This window comes from Littorina saxatilis, linkage group LG16, assembly GCF_037325665.1.
Source record: "Littorina saxatilis isolate snail1 linkage group LG16, US_GU_Lsax_2.0, whole genome shotgun sequence".
Lineage (NCBI taxonomy): Eukaryota > Metazoa > Mollusca > Gastropoda > Littorinimorpha > Littorinidae > Littorina > Littorina saxatilis.
The window spans coordinates 2,920,308-2,942,853 of record NC_090260.1 but is presented as its reverse complement, the minus strand read 5'-3'; the positions used below and the strand labels follow the sequence as shown (position 1 = coordinate 2,942,853).

The 22,546-nt window shown below is 43.4% G+C and overlaps 2 protein-coding genes across 2 annotated transcripts in view; both read left to right on the top strand.

Annotated features, from left to right (window-relative positions):
• The window catches only part of LOC138950206 (uncharacterized), a 596,636-nt gene that overhangs the window by 60,401 nt on the left and 513,689 nt on the right, over positions 1-22,546 (top strand). The gene's annotated exons all lie outside the window — the stretch shown is intronic.
• On the top strand, positions 17,531-20,822 carry LOC138951440 (piggyBac transposable element-derived protein 3-like). Its single transcript, XM_070323043.1, has 2 exons — positions 17,531-17,539; positions 19,179-20,822. Exons 1-2 carry the CDS (start codon positions 17,531-17,533, stop codon positions 20,820-20,822), a joined length of 1,653 nt encoding a protein of 550 aa, XP_070179144.1.

Genomic DNA, 22,546 nt, shown 5'->3' with positions numbered 1-22,546 from the left:
AAGTGGACGTTAGACTGTCAACAGGCTTTTGAAAAGCTGAAACTAGCTCTCATCAGTGCTCCAGTGTTGGGATACGCTGATTATAGTCTTCCATTTGTCTTGGAAACCGACGCAAGTTCAAAAGGTCTGGGGGCAGTGTTGTCTCAGACTCAGGAGGGAAGAAAGAGGGTTATAGCCTACGCAAGTCGAACACTTCGTCCATCAGAGAAAAACATGCAGAACTATAGTTCCATGAAACTCGAACTGCTGGCTCTCAAGTGGGCTATCACCGAGAAGTTCCGTGGATATCTTCTGGGAGCTTCATTCGTGGCTTATACTGACAATAATCCTCTCAGCTACTTGAAGACTGCCAAACTAGGGGCTGTAGAACAACGTTGGGTGGCGCAGTTGGCTCTTTTCAATTTTGAGATCAAGTATCGTTCTGGGAAATCCAATGTGAACGCGGACGTCCTGTCAAGGAACCCATTTGAGAGTCCAGGTACGGACATCGAGGAAGAAGTGGTGGCGGCTTGCTCTGTCTCTGTAAACATGGGCCGGGATCAAGGGTTGGCAACAACTGCACATGTGGGCATCGTTGCTGGGACTACAGATGAGTCGGAAAGAGAGCAGTTAGGGGCAACACACGCTCTACCGACGATTGAACCCGCAGATCTGCAAAGACTTCAGGGTGAAGATCCAGTCATTGGTCTTTTGTTACAACATTTGAAGAAAGGAACGAGACCGAGTATACAAGAGAAACGAGATTTGGGAAACTCAGCCATTGCTCTGTGTAGACAGTGGGATAAGCTCGTGGTGGAGAAAGATTTACTTTGCCGTAGAGTCACAGATCCAGTTAGCAACAAACCGTTGTTACAGATAGTTTTGCCAGAGTCTCTCCAGAGGCCGGTCTTTGAATCTGTGCATGGGACAGGTCATCAGGGAGCAGAACGTTGTTTGCGATTGTTGAGACAGCGCTGTTACTGGTCAGGAATGTTCGCCACAGTGGGAAAGTGGGTTCAGGAATGTGAGCGTTGCAGCTTTGCCAAACTGCCTTCAGTGCGAGCTACTGCTCCAATTGGACATTTGTTAGCTTCTCGGCCGCTTGAGGTTGTGGCTATGGACTTCACGCTTCTCGAAAAAGCGACGGATGGTAAGGAAAACGTGCTGGTATTGACAGATGTGTTTACAAAGTTTACGGTGGCAGTACCTACCCGCGATCAGAAAGCTGTTACTGTAGCAAAGGTTTTGACCAAAGAGTGGTTTCAGAAATTCGGCATCCCCATGAGACTTCACTCTGATCAGGGTCGAAACTTTGAAGGAGAGGTGATAAAAGAGCTCTGTATTCTCTACGGTGTGAAGAAATCTCGGACCACTGCGTACCATCCGCAGGGGAATGCTCAGTGTGAACGTTTCAACCGGACGATGCATAACCTTTTGAGCACCCTTACGGATCAGAAAAAGAAACGGTGGCCTGAATACCTTCAAGAGTTGGTGTATGTCTACAATGTAACGCCCCATTCTTCCACTGGATTTTCTCCATACGCTTTGTTGTTCGGTCAGGAACCGCGTTTACCGGTTGACTTTCTGTTGGGGATCGGTTTAGAAGAAGAAGGTGGTTTCCGACCACTGAGTGGGTTCAAGTCCACCGAGAACGGTTGTTACAGGCACATCAACTGGCGAACCGGAATCTACAGCAAGCAGCACATGAGCGAAAGAGGCGCCTTGATAAGAAAGTCAGAGGAAAATCACTTCAGCTTGGTCAACGTGTCTTGTTGCGGGATCACGGTATGGGTAGACGCAAAATCCATGATGCATGGAAGTCAGAGATTTTTGTTGTGGTCGAAATACCCGATCAGGATGGTGGACCATATGTCATAAAACCGGAAAACGGAGGTGCGCCGTTCCGAGTAAATAGGGCAGAGATAAAAGAACATTTGACTTCTGTGCAACAAGCCCCTCGGGCATCCATTGGGTTGCCAGAATTTCAGTTCCAGAGACGTGAATCTAGTTCAGATGACACGGATGAGTCAAGTTCTGAAGATGAAGTTACAGGAAACGGGGTTAGATGGGCAAACAGTTCGTCTGGAAGACGAAGGGTAACTAACTTTCCCCGTCAGCGTCCCCAGCGACAGGGTGCTGGGACGCATTCAAACTTGCATCATTTACCACGAGGACCGTCCGCTTCGGTTCAGTCGGTGGTGGTATCTGAGAATTTTATGCTGTCTCTAGTCGACAGACTGCTCAAACGTACTGAGTAGAATGTAATTAGATTTTATAAATTCTATGCTGTCTCTAGTTGACAGATTACTCCAATAGATGGAGTAAGATGTAGCTAGATTTTACAAGTTCTACGTTGTTTCTAGTCAATTGACTACTCAAACATATTGAGTGGGGTGTGACTAGATTTTAGATTTTGTATTCTTGAGATTAGTTGGTTACTGAACTTTAATTTGTTTGTGTATGGCGTCTCCAGCCTCGTACGCCTCAGGAGCAAAGTATGCTACCTGTAAGGGATTAGATAACCTTTTTCTTCCTTTTTGCTCTCTGCTGTCGTTTGGTTTGTCTTTACTGTCTTCTCAGCTCCCATCTAATTCTCTTGGCTGCATTTTTTAGGGATTCTTTGGTTTGTGTATGGCGTCTCCAGCCTCGTACGCCTCAGGAGCAAAGTATGCTACCTGTAAGGGATTAGATAACCTTTTTCTTCCTTTTTGCTCTCTGCTGTCGTTTGGTTTGTCTTTACTGTCTTCTCCGCTCCCACTTTCTAATTCTCTTGGCTGCATTTGTTTAGGGATTCTTTGGTTTGAGTAATGGCGTCTCCAGCCTCGTACGCCTCAGGAGCAAAGTATGCTACCTGTAAGGAATTAGATGACCTTTTTCTTCCTTTTTGCTCTCTGCTATCATTTGGTTTGTCTTTACTGTTTTCTCCGCTCTCACTTTTACTGTCTCCTCTGCTCTCGCTATTTTCTTGGTGGTATTTTTTTAGAATTTGAGTTCTGGTGCTTATTGATGTCTTTGTTTGAAGACAGTGTGTATACTGGTTTTGTTTATTAGAATTAATATTAATGGATTTTTGAAATAGATTCTGAAGGATTGTATGGTTGCCTATGAATACTCCTGTTGAATGGTTTAATTGTGATGAGTGACATTAGGTTATTGCTGATTTTTGACTAAAGGTTTGATATTCTGGGTGAGTTTTAAGGACTTCCAGTTTTTTCATTGCCTTGGCAAGTGGTCATTTTGTTAGTTGATTAGAAGATTGTGTTGCCAAGTACAGTTGGGATACAAAGAGGGGACATGCATTGATAAATCGTAAAGGTTGTCAGTATTTTGTTCTGATGTATGCTCAAGAGAGATCAGATGCTTTGATAAATCGTAAAGATTGTCAACATTTTGTTCTGATGTATGCTCAAGAGAGATAAAATATTTGATAAGTCGTAAAGATTATCATTATTGGTTATCTGGCAAGTGGCGAACAAAATTCTTTGTAAAGTGAACCATGGAACTGCCTCTGTTAAAGATGAGTTGTGATTTTTTGTCAACTTGTGTGAGTTGGATGTCGACAGGAGATATGATTATTGGCACTGGAAGGATTATGTGAAATTTGTATTTCAGAACCTATTAGTTTTTAACTTTTAGAGAAATATTGTATTAGTCAGTTGATGATTGTTTTTGTGTGAAAGTTTTTGAAATGATTTGAGGATGGAGAATATTATGTTTTTGGGAGGTTAAATATGTTTTTGAATTTTTTTGATTCTGGCATGTCGCCAGGAGACGACAGTCTAAGTTGGGGAGGATGTGAGCTTGGGAACGAGTTACGGTACACATGCACTTGTGTGCATCCGTGTGAACTCGTGGTACCTCTGTACTATCGGGGATCCATTAAGGTTTCCGAGACTGAGTTTCATTTCTATTGAATTGGTCTCGCGGAATAGCCGATTCTAAAATTTGCATAGGTAAAACGATTGTTTTTTTTGGTACAAGCCTCTGGAGTAAATTTTGTGATTAATGTTTTTGTGAACAAGAAACAATTTGTTCCATCTCCCTTTTCCCTCCGCCGCGATGTAAAGTTGAATAGTTGAAGGTGACGTTAGGCACTAACTAAAGAAAGTGGGGCTGCCTGACACCCCTCGAGTTGAATGGGTTAATCTTGTGACACCGGCGCACAGGATGTGAACGTTAAAACTGTGCTTTTGCTTGGAATCTTTGAGGGAAGAAGATGTGTATTTGGTGCGGCGTGTTTTTGATGCCGTTGTGACATGTTTGTCACGACCGGAAATCTTTCCGGAATGTGAGGATTCTTTTGCTGGTAGGTTAAAACAATTTTCTTTCTGTAAATGGGTAGGCGGTGAAAAGAATAGTATGCTGCTTGGGGGGAGGATTTATTTGAATGTTCAAGTAGATTGTTTTGTGAGTTGGAATGGTGGGGAAGATTTTTGTGTGTGAATGCTTTAGAAGACCGTTGTTTGAGAGAACGGTATATGTATTGTAGGCATGTTATTTGGTAGGAATGATGTGTTTTGTTGTTTAACGAGTTAGCTTGTGGTAGTTGAAATTGTTGATTTGTTTATGTATGCTTACGGCGTGCATTCTGTGTTTGCAGGATGGCCGAAGTGTGCGACGGGGTTCGGGTCTAGTTAGATTCAGGTCTTTTCTTTTTTAGAGGGGTTTAGTTAGGTCTGTTTGGTTTAGTTAGGTCTTTTCTTTTTTAGTGGGTTGTAGATTTGTTTTTATAGACTAGGTTTTGTTAGTGAAGAGTAGTTAGATTTAGTGGAGAGATTTTGGTCAGATTTTGTTAGAGTTTTTGTAGATTTGGTTTTTTTTAAAGAATTGTTTTTAGGTTGCTTTTTTAGATTTCGTTTGTTTTAGATTAAAGTTGAGAGTGAGGATTTAGAGTAGAGTGTAGTTTGGGGAAAGGATTTGGTGTGTTTTAAAGGGTATCTTTAGGGAAAGAATGTAGTTTTAGAATGAAGAGTGAGAATATTGTTTTGTTTTGAAGTTGTTTAGTCCTATACAGTGAAAGTGTTGTATTTGAAAATAAACCCCCGTTATCCCACATTTTCCCCATTTCATCGTATGGAATAAAAGAACCTGGGTAATATAACTTGTGTCGTCTGCTTTAGTGTTTGAGTTCAGTACGAAAGAGGAAAGTAGAAGGGCACACGGTTACACATATTTGTGATGTGAAACCACGTCGTGTTTTTAACCTCCCTAAATATTGAAGTGCGATGCGTAGGTGACCGGAGAGGCGTTATCACGGGTTTTGTGCGTTGCACGAGAAAACCATAGTTTGACATGAGTTGTGTTTATGAGAACTGTAGCTGGTCTGGGGTTAATAACGTCACAGCGTTTAAGATTTTCAACCGGGAAGGTTGTCAGCGCGTGTCGGTCTTGTTCTGGGAACAAGTACTCTTTCAAGAGACGGGTCTCTTAAGGTAAATGATTTACTATGTTGTATATTATTGAAGTTGGAATACATAGCTGGAATGTAAAGGTTAGTGTATACAAAGTGCACTAAATTCTAGTGTGAAGTTTTGAGAGAATTCTTGTTGTGATTATGTTATGGTTTTCGTTGGTAAATTCTTGAACATAATTGCTGTTACGCATTTATGTTATGTTTAAGACAGTGATACTATGTGTGGTAGTGTCAGTGATGGATTAAGTGATTCATGGATGAAGTATAGTTGGATTTTGTCTGTGGACGGAATGTGAATGTAGAATGAACGAGAGAGATGTTTACATGACTTTAGTTTAGGAAGAGGAGATCGTTTAAGAGAATGTGTATTAAGACTTGGGTTAATTCTTTAGGAGTTTCCATGAGGGGTTTTCCATGGCGTGGACAAGGGACGGACCTTACACGGGAGAATGCGGGGCGATGGTGGGGGAAGAGACCACATCGGCGCAGAGATGGCTAGACGGAGGAGTCTCCATCGTTACCGGTCGTAGAGACGACGGTTTATTTCGCTAATGGCGGAAGTGTTTCTCGGGGAGAAACGTGAGAGGTGTGTGGGCACCTTTAAGGAGAGTTTCTGGGAATTCATCATCTACGGGATTCAGCGACACAAGTGATGTGTAAATGGCGACATGCAGTGAGCCGTGATACGAACTCGTGAGTGTCTGTCAGCACTTTATCTTGTGCGTTAATCTATCTTTGAGAAAGTATCTTTATACTATGTATTTACATGCATTGAGTGAATGCTATATGTTGTGTGAACTGTGTGTTCAAGAAGTTAATTCGTATTGATGTATTTGAAGTGAAGAATTGTGTTATATTTTGGTGAGGAAATAATAAGTCTGTATCCTCCCAAAATTCTGTGTTTGGAGTGTGTTGGTGTGAAGTTTGAAGTCAGTGTAAAAAGATAGGGCAGAACACGTTTTCAGAAAAGATCCTTTATTTCACACTAAAATCCACTTCATGACAATGGACGACACCTTAGTGCAGAGCACGGTGATTGAGTGAAGATAACTCCACTGACCAAAGCTGTCACCTACCTCTGAGTCACTCAGACCGGACTTTTGGCACGTGCTGGGGTCAGTCCTGTTCTCTGTGTCACGTGCTTTGGACTGTTGACAGCTGTCGGTGTCTGTCCTGTCCTCTGCCTGGTGTTTCGCGCCCCCGGTCATACCTGCCACGTGATATTTGAACACACACACACACACACACCGACTCAAAATCAAAGCAAGACAATCAAAAAATACATTTGACGAGACAAACAAAAACACGTGGCCGACCAGTTAAAACCAACAATCGCAGCGAATAACTGACACTGATAGCCGACAACGTGTTTTGCCTGAGGTCAAGTGAATTTTGCTTGGGGTCATGGGAGGTTGAGAAATACCCGTGCTCAGCGATCTCTGCAGGCCATCACCAGTGAATCGTGGCCCCAATGTGCGGGATGTCGAAAGAGGTAGGCATCATATCGAGCGGACACTGCATAATGTACACATAATAATTATTCAGTTATTCGCTGCGACTGCTGGTTTTAACTTGTTATTGTTTGGCTCACTGTGACCGGACATCACCTGACGTCACCACAGCGGGGCGCAACTCTTTCACAACGCAAGGACATCTTATTTATCACAGAGTTCTTTCCGACATCACCACAACGCGTGGACATCTTATTTATCACAGAGTTCTTTCCGACATCACCACAACCCTAGGACATCTTATTTATCACAGAGTTCTTTCCGACATCACCACAACGCTTGGACATCTTATTTATCACAGAGTTCTTTCCGAACATCACCACAACGCTTGGACATCTTATTTATCACAGAGTTCTTTCCGACATCACCACAACGCTTGGACATCTTATTTATCAGAGAGTTCTTTGCGACATCACCACAACGCTAGAACATCTTATTTATCACAGAGTTCTTTCCGATATCACCACAACGCGTGGACATCGTATTTATCACAGAGTTCTTTCCGACATCACCACAACGCTTGGACATCTTATTTATCACCGAGTTCTTTCCGACATCACCACAACGCTTGTACATCTTATTTATCACAGAGTTCTTTCCGACATCACCACAACGCGTTGACATCTTATTTATCACCTAGTTCTTTTCGACATCACCACAACGCTTGGACATCTTATTTATCACATAGTTCGTTCAGACATCACCACAACGCTTGGACATCTTATTTATCACATAGTTCTTTCCGACATCACCACAACGCTTGGACATCTTATTTATCACATAGTTCTTTCCGACATCACTACAACGCTTGGACATCTTATTTATCACAGAGTTCTTTCCGACATCACCACAAGGCTTGGACATCTTATTTATCACATAGTTCTTTCCGACATCACCACAAGGCTTGGACATCTTATTTATCAGAGAGTTCTTTCCGACATCAACACAACGCTTGGACATCTTATTTATCACAGAATTCTTTCCGACATAACCACAACGCTAGGACATCTTATTCATCACAGAGTTCTTTCCGACATCACCACGACGCTTGGACATCTTATTTATCACAGAGTTCTTTCCGACATCACCACAACGCTAGGACATCTTATTCATCGCAGAGTTATTTCCGACATCACCACAACGCTTGGACATCGTATTTATCACAGAGTTCTTTCCGAACATCGTTCATTTGATTCTTTGGAACTTTGAACATGCGATTTGCAAGTGAGAAGGTCTGCATGGCATACTTAGGGCGTAGGTGGGGGTCTTGCCATGGTGTTCACCACCGACCAACAAAATAGACTTTCAGTACTTTTATATGGTGAAGTGTATGATTTAAAACCATTGAAAATGGTATGCCATAGAATAAGCCACACTAAAACTATGATTTGAAATAGCGACGCGACAGCGGCGTCGGCAGTGACGAAAAGGCTCGCGGCAGGTGAACGTTCGTGTTTCTGTTTCCATTAAAAGCGGCGCAGCAGGCGGATGTTTTGTTCTTTCTAGCTTGACTTCTGACAATGAACCACTCACACAGCAAACAAAAGCATGTTATATTCAAGGTCAACTATATTTGAAGCTACTTATGTTGGCGAGAACATTGAAAAGACGAGAAATGTAATGGAAAAATCCGCTTTTATTTCAACAAAATGCTACAAAATCAGAACGAACCCGGTGCCTTTGACAACCTTTGGAGGAAGACCCCTACAACGAGGTGTATAATCTATTTTGACTGTTTTTTCGTCAGACACTTGTATTCACTGAGCTGCAAATCTTCCAGCAAGAATTCCTTTAAAGGTTGTCAAAGGCACCGGGTTCGTTCCGCTTGTTGAGCATGTTGTTCAAATAAAAGCGGGTTTACCATTTAGTGTTTCATTTTGTTCAATGTTGTTACCAACATCAGTAGCTTCAAATATAGTTGACCTTGAAGACAGCATGGTTGTGTGAGATTGTGATCGATTCATTATCAGAAGTCAAGCCAGAAAGAAACAAATACGCCTGCCGCGCCGCTTGTAATGGAATCACCAACACTAAGATTCGCCTGCCGCCATCCTTGTCGCTGCCGCCGCCGCCGCCGTCGCGTCGCTACATGGAAACATGTACTTTGAATTCAGAAGTTTTGTTAATGTCTTACTAATTTTGAGAGTGATAAACAAAGAGGATACCGGCCTCACTACAATAACGTATAGAGGGTTAGATCAAATAAGTTCTGGTTGGTCAGATCAGTAACATGATGCAATGCTAATGAATACAGTGCAGGGACCAGTCGCCTCAGCACATGTTGCCGGGCTTGTTGATTATCGTGGCGACCCTGTCAGAGCTTACCCTGTGACAGACTGTTGATTGTCGTGGTGACCCTGTCAGAGCTTACCCTGTGACGGACTGTTGATTATCGTGGTGACCCTGTCAGAGCTTACCCTGTGACGGACAGTTGATTATCGTGGCGACCCTGTCAGAGCTTACCCTGTGACGGACAGTTGACATGTCGAGCGGGACCGTTGATAAAAATAATGGCGGCGTTGAGAGTATAGATCCAGTCCAACATGTCGGCTTGATCACGTGACACCAGGACAAGAGGCGGTACATCTCCCGCCATGCGGATCTCAAACACGTAGCTGCTGGATACTGTGACCTGACGAAACACGTAGCTGCTGGGTATTGTGGCCTGAAAAAAGACCAAACAAGTCACGTGAAGCGAAGTAAAACATTTAATCTGAAACTAAAACATCAATACTAAAAACCCAATCCTCACCGAGAGGTAATGTAGGTCAGGTTTTCTTAGCTCACGGCCGACCATGATAGAGGATATACAAATTTAACGTTTACATCTTTTCGCATTAGCTGCACTGGCGATTTTCTCGCTGGTTGCCATTGTTGGGGCGGTCAGTACTGCCCTACTCTTCCCATCCCTAACCTCCATTGCCTCCTCTTCTTCTGCTTGTCTGCCTCGCAGGGGATCTCCCCTTAGTGACGTAGTCTCCACACCCTCGTCCTCCCCTTGACCCTCCCTATCCCACCATTTGACCAAACTGTGTCATTTTCGGAAAGGGGTGTCCAGAAAGAAATAGGTTCCCTTTGTGACGTAGTTCCTGTTGGCGTTTAGCCAGCAGCTATATAAGCCGAAATATGTTGAGGTTCGAGGGATTTTAGCGTATCATCAACTCATGTCCCTAAAAGGAACATTTCCTGTGAGGACGTTAAGGACCCCCTAGTATCGCGGTTCGGGGAATTTAGCACTACACATGTCCCTAACAGGAAATTCCCTGTGAGGAGGTTAAGCACCCCCCCCTCCCCCCCCCTATTCCTTTTCGGTTCGGGGGAGTCTTGGCATCCAGACCGGCTGAAGTGTCAAAGTGGTACGCCAGTCTTCCTCTTGGAGTCGAAGTAATACTTTTCAGAACGGCTGTGGGCGGGTCCCAGCCTTGTACCGAATTATCTGTTGTAAACACTAAACTGTCCTCCGGAGTCTTGGCAACCAAACTGGCTTAAGTGTCCAAATGGTACACCAGACCCTGTGGACTGAACTTACAGACAACAAAAACCCGTTTAGCAGTCCCAGGTTACCCCATGGCGAGTACAGGGGCGTCGTTTTACTCTGTGTCTTAATTGTTCCCAGGCCCAGCACCCCAGCCCAAATTGTCAGCCATTTTAGAGTTTCTTTTGCAGTAGCGCATTATTCCAAGGCTAACTACGGTCCATGCCCGATTTGTCAGCAAAATAGGACTAACACAGAAAGGCAGAACGATTGAAAGTAAACCATACAGATATCTTGTCTGAACAGAACCCATGCATCGTATAGTAATCATGTAACTTTTTGTTATCTGATGAATAAATCTGAAGCCTACTTTTGGTTTTCATGGTGTTTCTTTCATCAGTGTTTACATTGTTGTTGGTTCTGTGATTGCCTGTGTTTTTATGGTCGTTTGTTTAGTCACGTGTTTACATGGTTGTTGGTTGTGTGATTGCCTGTGTTGTTATGGTCGTGTGTTTAGTCACGTGTTTACATGGTTGTTGGTTCTGTGATTGCCTGTGTTGTTATGGTCGTGTGTTTAGTCACGTGTTTACATGGTTGTTGGTTCTGTGATTGCCTGTGTTGTTATGGTCGTGTGTTTAGTCACGTGTTTACATGGTTGTTGGTTCTGTGATTGCCTGTGTTGTTATGGTCGTGTGTTTAGTCACGTGTTTACATGGTTGTTGGTTGTGTGATTGCCTGTGTTGTTATGGTCGTGTGTTTCGTCACGTGTTTACATGGTTGTTGGTTCTGTGATTGCCTGTGTTGTTATGGTCGTGTGTTTAGTCACGTGTTTACATGGTTGTTGGTTCTGTGATTGCCTGTGTTGTTATGGTCGTGTGTTTAGTCACGTGATTACATGGATGTTGGTTCTGTGACTGCCTGTGTTGTTATGGTCGTGTGTTTAGTCACGTGTTTACATGGTTGTTGGTTCTGTGATTGCCTGTGTTGTTATGGTCGTGTGTTTAGTCACGTGTTTACATGGTTGTTGGTTCTGTGATTGCCTGTGTTGTTATGGTCGTGTGTTTAGTCACGTGTTTACATGGTTGTTGGTTCTGTGATTGCCTGTGTTGTTATGGTCGTGTGTTTAGTCACGTGATTACATGGATGTTGGTTCTGTGACTGACTGTGTTGTTATGGTCGTGTGTTTAGTCACGTGTTTACATGGTTGTTGGTTCTGTGATTGCCTGTGTCTTTATGGTCGTGTGTTTAGTCACGTGTTTACATGGTTGTTGGTTCTGTGATTGCCTGTGTTGTTATGGTCGTGTGTTTCGTCACGTGTTTACATGGTTGTTGGTTCTGTGATTGCCTGTGTTGTTATGGTCGTGTGTTTCGTCACGTGTTTACATGGTTGTTGGTTCTGTGATTGCCTGTGTTGTTATGGTCGTGTGTTTAGTCACGTGTTTACATGGTTGTTGGTTCTGTGATTGCCTGTGTTGTTATGGTCGTGTGTTTAGTCACGTGTTTACATGGTTGTTGGTTCTGTGATTGCCTGTGTTGTTATGGTCGTGTGTTTAGTCACGTGATTACATGGTTGTTGGTTCTGTGATTGCCTGTGTTGTTATGGTCGTGTGTTTAGTCACGTGTTTACATGGTTGTTGGTTCTGTGATTGCCTGTGTTGTTATGGTCGTGTGTTTAGTCACGTGTTTACATGGTTGTTGGTTCTGTGATTGCCTGTGTTGTTATGGTCGTGTGTTTAGTCACGTGTTTACATGGTTGTTGGTTGTGTGATTGCCTGTGTTGTTATGGTCGTGTGTTTAGTCACGTGTTTGCATGGTTGTTGGTTCTGTGACTGCCTGTGTTGTTATGGTCGTGTGTTTAGTCACGTGTTTACATGGTTGTTGGTTCTGTGATTGCCTGTGTTGTTATGGTCGTGTGTTTAGTCACGTGTTTACATGGTTGTTGGTTGTGTGATTGCCTGTGTTGTTATGGTCGTGTGTTTAGTCACGTGTTTACATGGTTGTTGGTTGTGTGACTGCCTGTGTTGTTATGGTCGTGTGTTTAGTCACGTGTTTACATGGTTGTTGGTTCTGTGACTGCCTGTGTTGTTATGGTCGTGTGTTTAGTCACGTGTTTACATGGTTGTTGGTTCTGTGATTGCCTGTGTTTTTATGGTCGTGTGTTTAGTCACGTGTTTGTCGGTAGCCATCCTGGCAACATCTGCAGACATTCACTCATAACATATCTACGTACTACACAGATTACAAACACATTATTCAAAATTCAGTGACGCACACCACTGGGCGTTACATAAACAAACTTTAGCTTTAGCAAAGTCTGAGAAAATCCTCAACAGTATGTTTTGGCACACTAAGCACCAGCCAGTCACACTAAGCACCAGCCAGTCACACTAAGCACCAGCCAGTCACACGGATACGATATACTGCTGATTAAGATTTGCTGATTACTCAGGCTTGTACAACTTTAAGTAAGGTAATAGTTATCACGAACCGTGACGTCCAGAGCATGCTGAAGATGATACACGGCCTTGGTCTTGGTTTTGGTGTCGTCCTTGTAGATCACCAGCCAGGACTGATCTTCCAGCACACAGTAACTCTCAATGTGCCTCTGGTGGTGGTTAAAGAAAACAAATAGTCTGTATTGAAAACACAAAGACACGGACAGAAACACAGACACTGTCACGATTTAGTGACAGGGACGGAGAAAGGAACACTCTGTCGAGTGCTTATCTCCAATTGTGATGGAAAGTGCCTGTGCTTGAGTCGGGGTGACGGTGTGAAACCGCTGACAAAGCATGGCCGAGCACGGGGATTTCGTTTTGCAGGAGATCCACGTGCGTGATTTTGCTTGCTTGGCGAAATCAACTGCAACTGTACAGGATATGTGACACGCCGAGTCAAGTGATGTTTTCAAGGTTGTTTGGGGAAGACATGAAAAGGACACTCGAACACAGGGCAGCGACAGAGAAATATCGTTTTCCTCCATCCTGAAGTTAGATGGTCTTCTTCACTCGGTGACATATTGCTTTAAGTCAGAGTGCCGTTCTGCATGGTACAGTAGGGCTTCACTCGGTGACATATTGCTTTAAGTCAGAGTGCCGTTCTGCATGGTACAGTAGGGCTTCACGGAACCACAAAGGAGAGAAAACTTTTCGCTGTGTTACCTGTGCGGGTCAACAAGGTTGGCAGGTTTTGATTCTTAGCTGTGTTACCTGTGCGGGTCAACAAGGTTGGCAGGTTTTGATTCTTAGCTGTGTTACCTGTGCGGGTCAACAAGGTTGGCAGGTTTTGATTCTTGGCTGAGCGGGGGATTTTCATCCCACGCATGAAGTAATTCAGCAAGAGTCGGATGGCGGTATTGTCGTCGACGGACGGGCATTAGCCATGAGAGGGAGCGGATTCGCTTAAAGGAGAGCTACCTACATTAGGCTGTTGAGGTAATAAAAAACGCTGGCGCTGGACCCGAGTACTCTTCAGACATTCACACACACACACACACACACACACACACACACACACACACACACACACACACACACACACACAAACACACACACACACACACACACACACACTCTCTCTCTCTCCCTCACTCCTTCTCTCTCTCCCTCTCTCTCTCTCTCACACACACACACACACACACACACACACACACACACACACACACACACACACACACACACACACACACACACACACACTACCACATCTCCATTCTAAAACACGTCACGTTCCAAATCAAAAGACGACATTCTATTTTCTTATGTCACTATTCTTGATTTATGGTACCATTCGGCGGCTTTGCTACGAGTATATGGCATAGTCTTGGTTTGCCGAGACCTTGCACCGTTCTATCAGACTGCCTGGCTGGCTGTTGCACCGCGAATTCCTCCCACCGCCAAGTCGGTTTTTTGTGGTTTATTTCGCATTTAGGTCCCAGGTAACATTATGAAGTTTTAATACGATCAATCGGACCTATTATCAAGTTAGTGTATCAACGTTTGAACGAACTGCGCCCAGTAGTTTCCCAGCAATAAGCTGTTAAGTCGAGACAGACACGCACACAATTAAAGTCTGTTGGACCCTAGTACTGCGTACTCGGGGATAAATTATTATTTAACGCTGTTGACGAGTCTGTGTTTGTGGAATGAAATACTCTCTGTTGTTCTTTCCAGGTTAGCGCATAATTTTCTCTTTGTGAAGCTAAGATAATAATCTGTATATGTTTTTTGCAGATATGGAGAGAAGGAAGGAAAATGGCTGATTTGTTGTTTTATAAGTTCGTTTGTGCAGGCCCACGTGCTCGATGAAATATGTAAAGGTGACATGTTTAAAGGTGGTGTGTGAAGGGTAGCGTGGAATGTTTAGTGCACAAATGCTTTTTGTTGCAGCCTATTTACCGGTGTCTAATATACTACGGTCTACGTAACAGGCTGTCTACGTAACCTGCCTACTTGCTGTAACCTGGTGTTCTGGTGTACTGGCGGTTGCTGTCGCTGTCGTCGTCCTACCAACTACACGTCTGCTATATTTTTCTGGTAGACTACGGGGAGGATCTTAAGCGACTGAGTGAGGCGCCTGATATCTCAACTATTCCCTGCTTCGTTCAACGCCAACCGGCACTTCATTCGACGGAGCAGTTGTGGAGATACACTATTCACGGGTCGCCCACTCAGTGGCATAAAGCTAAGTGCACCGTGCTATTGCGCCCTTATACCGCCTTGGCATCTTGTATATTTATGATTACATTAGAGTAGTGACAACGTGGGGTGTGTGACACCTGCATAAACCAGCTCTTTTACAGACAGCTATTATTTTCTTAACTATACACGGGATCAGCATGTCATTATACGTTATTTGCGTTTTTGACCTAAATATGACTGTCGAGATCTGAGTAAAATGTCATATTTTTGTCAAAAACGCAAATAACATTTATGTATCGATCGAATTCCTTTCAGGTACTGACTTTTTTGTTGTTTTGACGATTGAGCGAGCACACACATGCAATCAAACACACACACCAATAACACCTGTTTACACCAAACACACACACTTCAATGCGCCACAAAAATAGTGCAACTTTAAAAGTTTATTTAACTCCTTCAATTAACATTAGAATATTTGATTGTCGCCACATTTTGTTCAGACCATAATCAAAGGAACGGAAAATTCATGAACATCAAATAAAACATCAATTACATTGCTACATCTCTGTCACGATTAGGTGACATGGATCAAGTGTCACTCTTGGTCAATTGCGATAGAAAGCGCCTGTGCGTACTGTCAACGGTTGTGAATTTTGTTGACAGCGCAGAACGACCACGGATGTTTTGTGGTGCATGAATTTCACGGGGGTGATTTCTGCTGTCGAGGCAGAATTGTCGATAGCTGAACTTGATATGTGACAAGGTTAGTCACGTGTTTTCGTCAAGGTTGTCTGTTTGAGACATGATAACTGGACACTTGACAATCAGCGGCAAGAGGAGAAGGGTCGATGTCTGCGTCCTTAGAGTATGATGGTTTTTATTACGACTAGATATTTCACTTCTATCTACGTGCCGGTCTGCTAGCACAGTTAGGGCTCTAAAGGAACTTCAACGAGATACCACCTTTTCGCTGTTACATGTTTGCTGAGGACGAGTCGTCAATTTCTCTTCGCCGTGCGGGGATGGTCTCCACCGCATAAAGTATTCGGCAAGAGGTTGGATGGTGTGTCACTGTTGACGAACAGAGGCCATTCCAGGGAGGAAGCGGTTTTTGCTTCCATGAGAGTGCTACATTCATAGGCTTTTTGAGGTAATAAATCATTATTTAACGCTGTTGACGAGTCTGTGTTTGTGGAATGAAATACTCTCTGTTGTTCTTTCCAGGTTATCGCATAATTTGCTCTTTGTGACGCTAAAATACTAATCTGTATATGGTTTTTGCAGATATGGAGAGAAGGAAGGAAAATAGCTGATTTGTTGTTGTAAAAAGTCCGTTTGTGCAGGCCCACGTGCTCGATGAAATATGTCAGGGTGACATGTTTAAAGGTGGAGGTTGTTGGGTAGCTTGACATGTTTAGTGTACCGAGGCTTTTTGTTGCAGCCTCTCTGTCTTTATTTTTCACCGGCTACTGGTGCGGGCTGTTATCTGCGGGACGCTACGGGGAGTGATGTAACCAGCTAACCGGCTAACCAGCAAACCGACTAACCAGCTAACTAGCGACTGGGTGCGGCGCCTGATGTCTCCACAGTTCCCTGCTTCGTCACCACGCTAACCAGCACTTCATTCGACGGAGCAGTTGTGGAGACTAAAGACAAATTACAGGCCGTCCACTCAGTGGCAGCAGAAAAGCTAAGTTGCACCATGTCTTAACCCATTAATGCCTAGCGTCCTCGTATGAGGACGCTTTCATTTTAGGCATTTCTTTCAGTGCCAATAAGTGTGTGACCAAGTTTGACAGTACACACATATCAAGGGAGAGTATTCGCAAGCAAAAATTGGTTGCTAGAGTTTCCTCCCTTCCATAGCTTCCTTCAGCGGCCATTTTGGACCCCACACGTGTTGTGTCAAGCCAGCATAATGCCACCACCTAGAAGGTAAGGCCATACCTCGTTCAGTTTTTACTTTTTTTAATAACATTACATAAGTGAAATTGGTCCTTAATACAATGTTTAGAGATAACTTTTTTATTTTTTCTAAATGTTTTGTATTTTAGTGATAGTGACTGATCAAAGCGGCGTCCTCGTATGAGGACGCTAGGCACGAATGGGTACAGGTTTTTATAGTCACTTTGCATAATACTTGCTGAGCATGATAGTCACTCAGTGTGTTTTTGTTTTGGCAGATATACTGTCAATGACGTGCTTGACATACTGGAGGAAAACAACACCTTTCAACGAGCAGATGTTTTCATTGAGCCTCCACCAGTTGACATGCTCACTGATGAGGATAGTGGTGACGAGGAAGAGCGCCCCACTGTTGAAAACCTGAATGGACGCCAGCTGTCCGCAAGTGCCACAGCAACTATTAATCTTCCTGATGGAAGACAAACAATCGGAGAGGAAAACCAGACAATTGACACTGAAGAAGAACCTGTAAGAACCGTTATTTATAATGTGTAAATAAATTAGACAAGTAAGGGGTGGGGTGAGTCTTCGCGAAAATGAATTGATGGCAATGGTGACCGCAAGTTCTCCTTGTTGTTGTTGTTATTATTATTATGATTATTATTATTATTGTGATTGTTATTATGATTGTTATGATTATGATTATTATTGTTATTGTTATTGTTGTTGTTATTGTTATTGTTTAAGTTATTGAGACATCCCAGTGCACTAAGGGATTTATAGAGCAAATCGAGAAAATTCATTATTGAACGAAGCGCATAGCGCTGAGTTCAATAATTATTTTCGAGATTTGCTCTATAAATCCCTTAGTGCACTGGGATTGTTTCAATAACGATATTGTCAGTACCGCCATAGAAAAAAGAAGATTCCAAACGCACATTTTGCAATGCGCATTTGAATAGGCATAACTGTGTGGTCAGGTCGTGCACAGTAAAGATCTACTTTTGTGTGGGGTGTCTCAAGTGTGTCGTGCTTTCGTCACACGCATTTTAATTTCTGTTGGTAAATTCCAGTGTAGCGTTAATCTGAACAGTGATGATCTTTCAGAGAGACCTCATTTGAACTCGGAGAAAGGCTCTTCATTATTTGCGATTCGAAACCTCCAGTCGAGCTTCGACGGATTGACTATGCGGAGTGACTCCCCTTGAATTGACTCGAAGCCGCGGGACTCGACGGTTCGCACATTTTCAAAACAAATGTGGCATATTTCCTCGTGTTCTATCTTCACTCATCGGGGAGTCTGATACTAAATATGAACGGTAAGAATGCTCTGACCCCTACACGTATTATATCCCCATCGTTTTTTCGTTCACATTTGCCCAACATGTTAATTTGCTGAGCGGGGTTAATGTCGTCTGCTAGGCTACCTGCCAACCTGGGCAATGGAACGACTGCAGTCTGCACTGAGTCTGTACGCATAAGGCAGGCTGCTAATAAATCTTATATATGGTAAGAACGTTCCGAACCTTACACGTTTTCGATTACGATTGTTCTTGCTTTGAAATAATAATTCTGAAACCATTCATTTACTGAACTGATGTAGTCGTATTTCTGTGTTGTCTGCTACAGAATCGATCGAGTCAGTCTTCCAAACTGGTCTTGCTGGTACGTTATCGGAATAACACTTGTGTTTTCTGTTAGCCGCTGGGAATTGTATACTAACTCATCATTTGGTAATGTGGATGATAAGCTACATGCCACTAACACGGCATATGAGAAGAATCTATGCAATTCGGCGAAAATTAGATGAAACACAGCGGCTTCTATTTTTTTAGATCACTGGCACTGGCACAGGCACATGCAATCTGTCAGAAAAAAAACCCACTTCTGCTTTAATTGAGAAGCAGGGAATTTATGGTCATTTGGTATTGTGGAGAATATAAGCTACATGTCATTAATTAATTCTGAGGATGAGAGCACAGTCTTGCTTAGGCAAAGGGCGCAAGAATACGCTCTGTGGAAAAGTTAGCGCACTCCAAGAGTGCGCTAACAGTTTTAGCGCATCGCCATTAGCCAATCAACTGGTTCACATCAGTCATGTGACACCAGTACTTACTGACAATTATTGTTATCTTCATCATTATCATTATTATCACTATAATTATAATTACTATATTATTACTATTTTAGCTTATTATTACTATTATTAGTATTAGTATTAGTATTATTATCATTATTATAATTGTGTGCAGGATGCATCAGAAGAAGACGAAGAAGAAGATTCTGAGGAGGAGGCGGAGGAATCTATCGCATCAACATCAAGTCGACCTAGCCGACAAAGAAAGAGGCCGGCACGAGCTCCAGCCGCAAAAGCGAAGAAGCGACCCAAGCCTTCACGTCCACCAGCAGACAAACGAACCTGGAAGAAAGCAGATCTTACGAGCAGACAAAAAAGCAGATTTGCCTGGAATTCGCCCCCAGTGAACACAGATCGCCTTCCTCAAGATCCTGTCAAAATTTTTGAAATGTTCTTTGATGATGATGTTATTGACCTCATGACCACCGAGAGTATTGCTTATGCTGCATTCAAAGGAAACCACACATTCACAGTCAGTGCAGATGAAATGCGTGTTTTCATTGCGATTCTGTTGCTGTCAGGCTATAGCACGGTGCCCAGAAGAAGGATGAGATGGTCTCACGACAAGGACATCCACAATATTGCCGCCTCAGAAGCGATGACCAGAGACCGCTTTGAAGAAATCTTACGTTACCTGCATCTCAAGGACAACACAAGACTAGACCCTGAAGACAGGATGAGTAAAGTCCGTCCTCTCCTGTCCATGATAAATGAAAGATGTCTGAACAACTTTGTCAAGCAACAAAGCCTCAGCATTGACGAAAGCATGGTGCCATATTATGGCCGTCATGGATGCAGACAGTTCATCAGGGGGAAGCCGATTCGCTTTGGCTATAAGTTCTGGATCCTGGCTACCCCTCTTGGATATGTGGTTCAGCTCGAACCTTACCAAGGTGCGAAAGGCAAGCAGGTAACCGAGTGTCCAGGACTTGGCATGGGAGGCTCTGTTGTCATTGATTTGATCGCCGAAATCCAGGGGAATGATGCTTACCATCTGACGTTTGACAATCTGTTTACCTCGCTGAAGTTAGTTGACCATCTGACAACAAAAGGCATCGGATGCACAGGGACAGTGAGGTCCAACCGCATGGAAGATTGTCCACTCAAGAGCGTCAAAGACATGCAGAAGGCAAACAGAGGAACTTACGACTACTCCAAAGACGACAAGACCGGCTTCGTTGCGGTTCGCTGGAATGACAACAGCGTGGTGAACGTTGTATCCAACTGTGTGGGCATCCATCCTTTGCAGACAGCCAACCGTTGGTCGCGATCTGCTCACCAGAGAGTTCAGATTGGTCAACCGTTTCTGATCTACCACTACAACAAGACCATGGGTGGCGTCGATCGAATGGATCAAAATGTGGACACGTACAGAGTCACCATAAGAACCAAAAAGTGGTGGTGGCCTATTTTTGCATACATTCTAGATGTCTGTGTGCAACAGGCATGGCTGCTGTATCGACACACTGATGCAGCTACCAACACTCCACTGGACCTGCTTGCCGTTCGCCGCGCCATTGTCAAAAACTACTTGGCCAAAGCAGCACAACCCCCACCTGTTGGTCGTCCACATGGCCACACTCCACAGCTTGACCGCAGAGTGTCCAGAGCTGTACGCTTCGACGGCAAAAACCACGTGGTACAGTGGATCGACAAGCAAATCCGCTGTGCTCTCTGCCACAAGAAATGCAGGCAAAAGTGTAGAAAATGCGACGTCGGGCTGCATGTGAAATGCTTTGAGCAATTTCACACTGAGTGAACTGTACAATTGCAACTGTTGACTCCATGTACTGCTAGTCAAGTGCTAAAGTAGTAAGAGGTTACAAATTTGTGTTCTTCCGATCTCAAATTCTACTGGTAAAGTGCATAAGCTGCTGACCATACCGGACAACTACTAGAAAAAGCACCAAAATGTCCCCAATATGAACAGCCAAAGAGGCAGTTTCAATTTCTTTATTTGTTTGAATGTTATGATTACACTTTCAACTGTTCACAGTTTGATGTTGCAAGAAATTAAAGATGTTCAATGCAACCAAGTGCATAAGCTGCTGACCATGACGGAAAACTACTAGAAAAAGCACCAAAATGTCCCCAATATGAACAGCCAAAGAGGCAGTTTCAATTTCTTTATTTGTTTGAATGTTATGATTACACTTTCAACTGTTCACAGTTTGCTCTTTGCAAGAAATTAAAGATGTTCATTGTGTTCTACAAGAAAATGTCTTACGTTGGTCTTGTTATTTACCTGTGCCCATTCGTGCCTAGCGTCCTCATATGAGGACGGTCGATTTATTGCATATAAATCACAACACATGCCAATACCATTCAAATGACACTTACACATGACTTTTATATATCATTTGACACCAAACAAACAGAAAAAAAATTGAAAAAAAAATTCAGGCATTACGCACCCTGTTTACCACCGTTGTCATCTTTTATATTTGTGATTATATTCGAGTGGTGACAACGTGGGGTGTGTGACCCCTGCATTAACTAGCACTTTTGACAGACAGCTATATTTTCCTAGCTTTACACGGGATCAGCGTGTTACTATAATTTTCTATATTCTAACTGGCATTTTGTCAGTGACCGTGTTATTTACGTTTTGAACGTAAAAGAACATTTTGGGAGTGAAGTCTCGAGGGAGGTGGCGAGTTGTTACATAAACAGGCGTCTGAAACTAATACTTTTGTTGTTTCCATTAAATTGTATGACTGCGAGAGTGGATCGTGGTGTGGTTAGTTAGTTAGAAGTAACTAACCGTTTCATAATCACCTTAAGTGATACAGTGAAACGTGACAATCTCTTTGCACCGGCAGTGTCAGTAACTGTTGTACACACTTGTCGTCACCCTGTCTCGCGATCAAGACTGGACGAGTTCATTACAATGAGTTAGCGTGTGGGGTTAACAGCAGAGACAATCAACACGTTTGGTCTTATTGGCTCACGTAAGTGTAGCCTATGCGATCGTAACTTTGTCTGTCTGTGCGTGTGTGTGTGTGTGTGTGTGCGTGTGTATGTCTGTGGTAGAAACTTTAACATTTCGTCATTTGAAGACGTCACATTATGGCGTAAGAGGGTTAGACGTCACGCGAAGGAATTACTGAAAGTCTCGGTAATTTTGGCTCATTATTTTGAGCGGGCCGAGACTAGTTGGAAGGCACTATGGCGGAAAAGAGAGTTATCTTTTCATGTCTTGGCGTCTCTTAGTCAGAAAGCGCATGCACGTAGTCTCGACCAGCGCGTGGTGTGCTTCTTTCTGAGTACTTTACGTCACAAATTGTACTTTACGTACTTGATGATGACGTAAGTTAATTGTATGTGTTCTATTTCGTTGACTGAGCACGGCCGGGACCAGTTGGCGTGAGCGCTGGGATTTCGAGTTTCATTCGACATGTCAATGCATCGCAGTATGAAATAATACAGGTAGGAGGTTAGTCGATATCGACCAAAGTCGATAAGTGCATTCTTCACTATGGT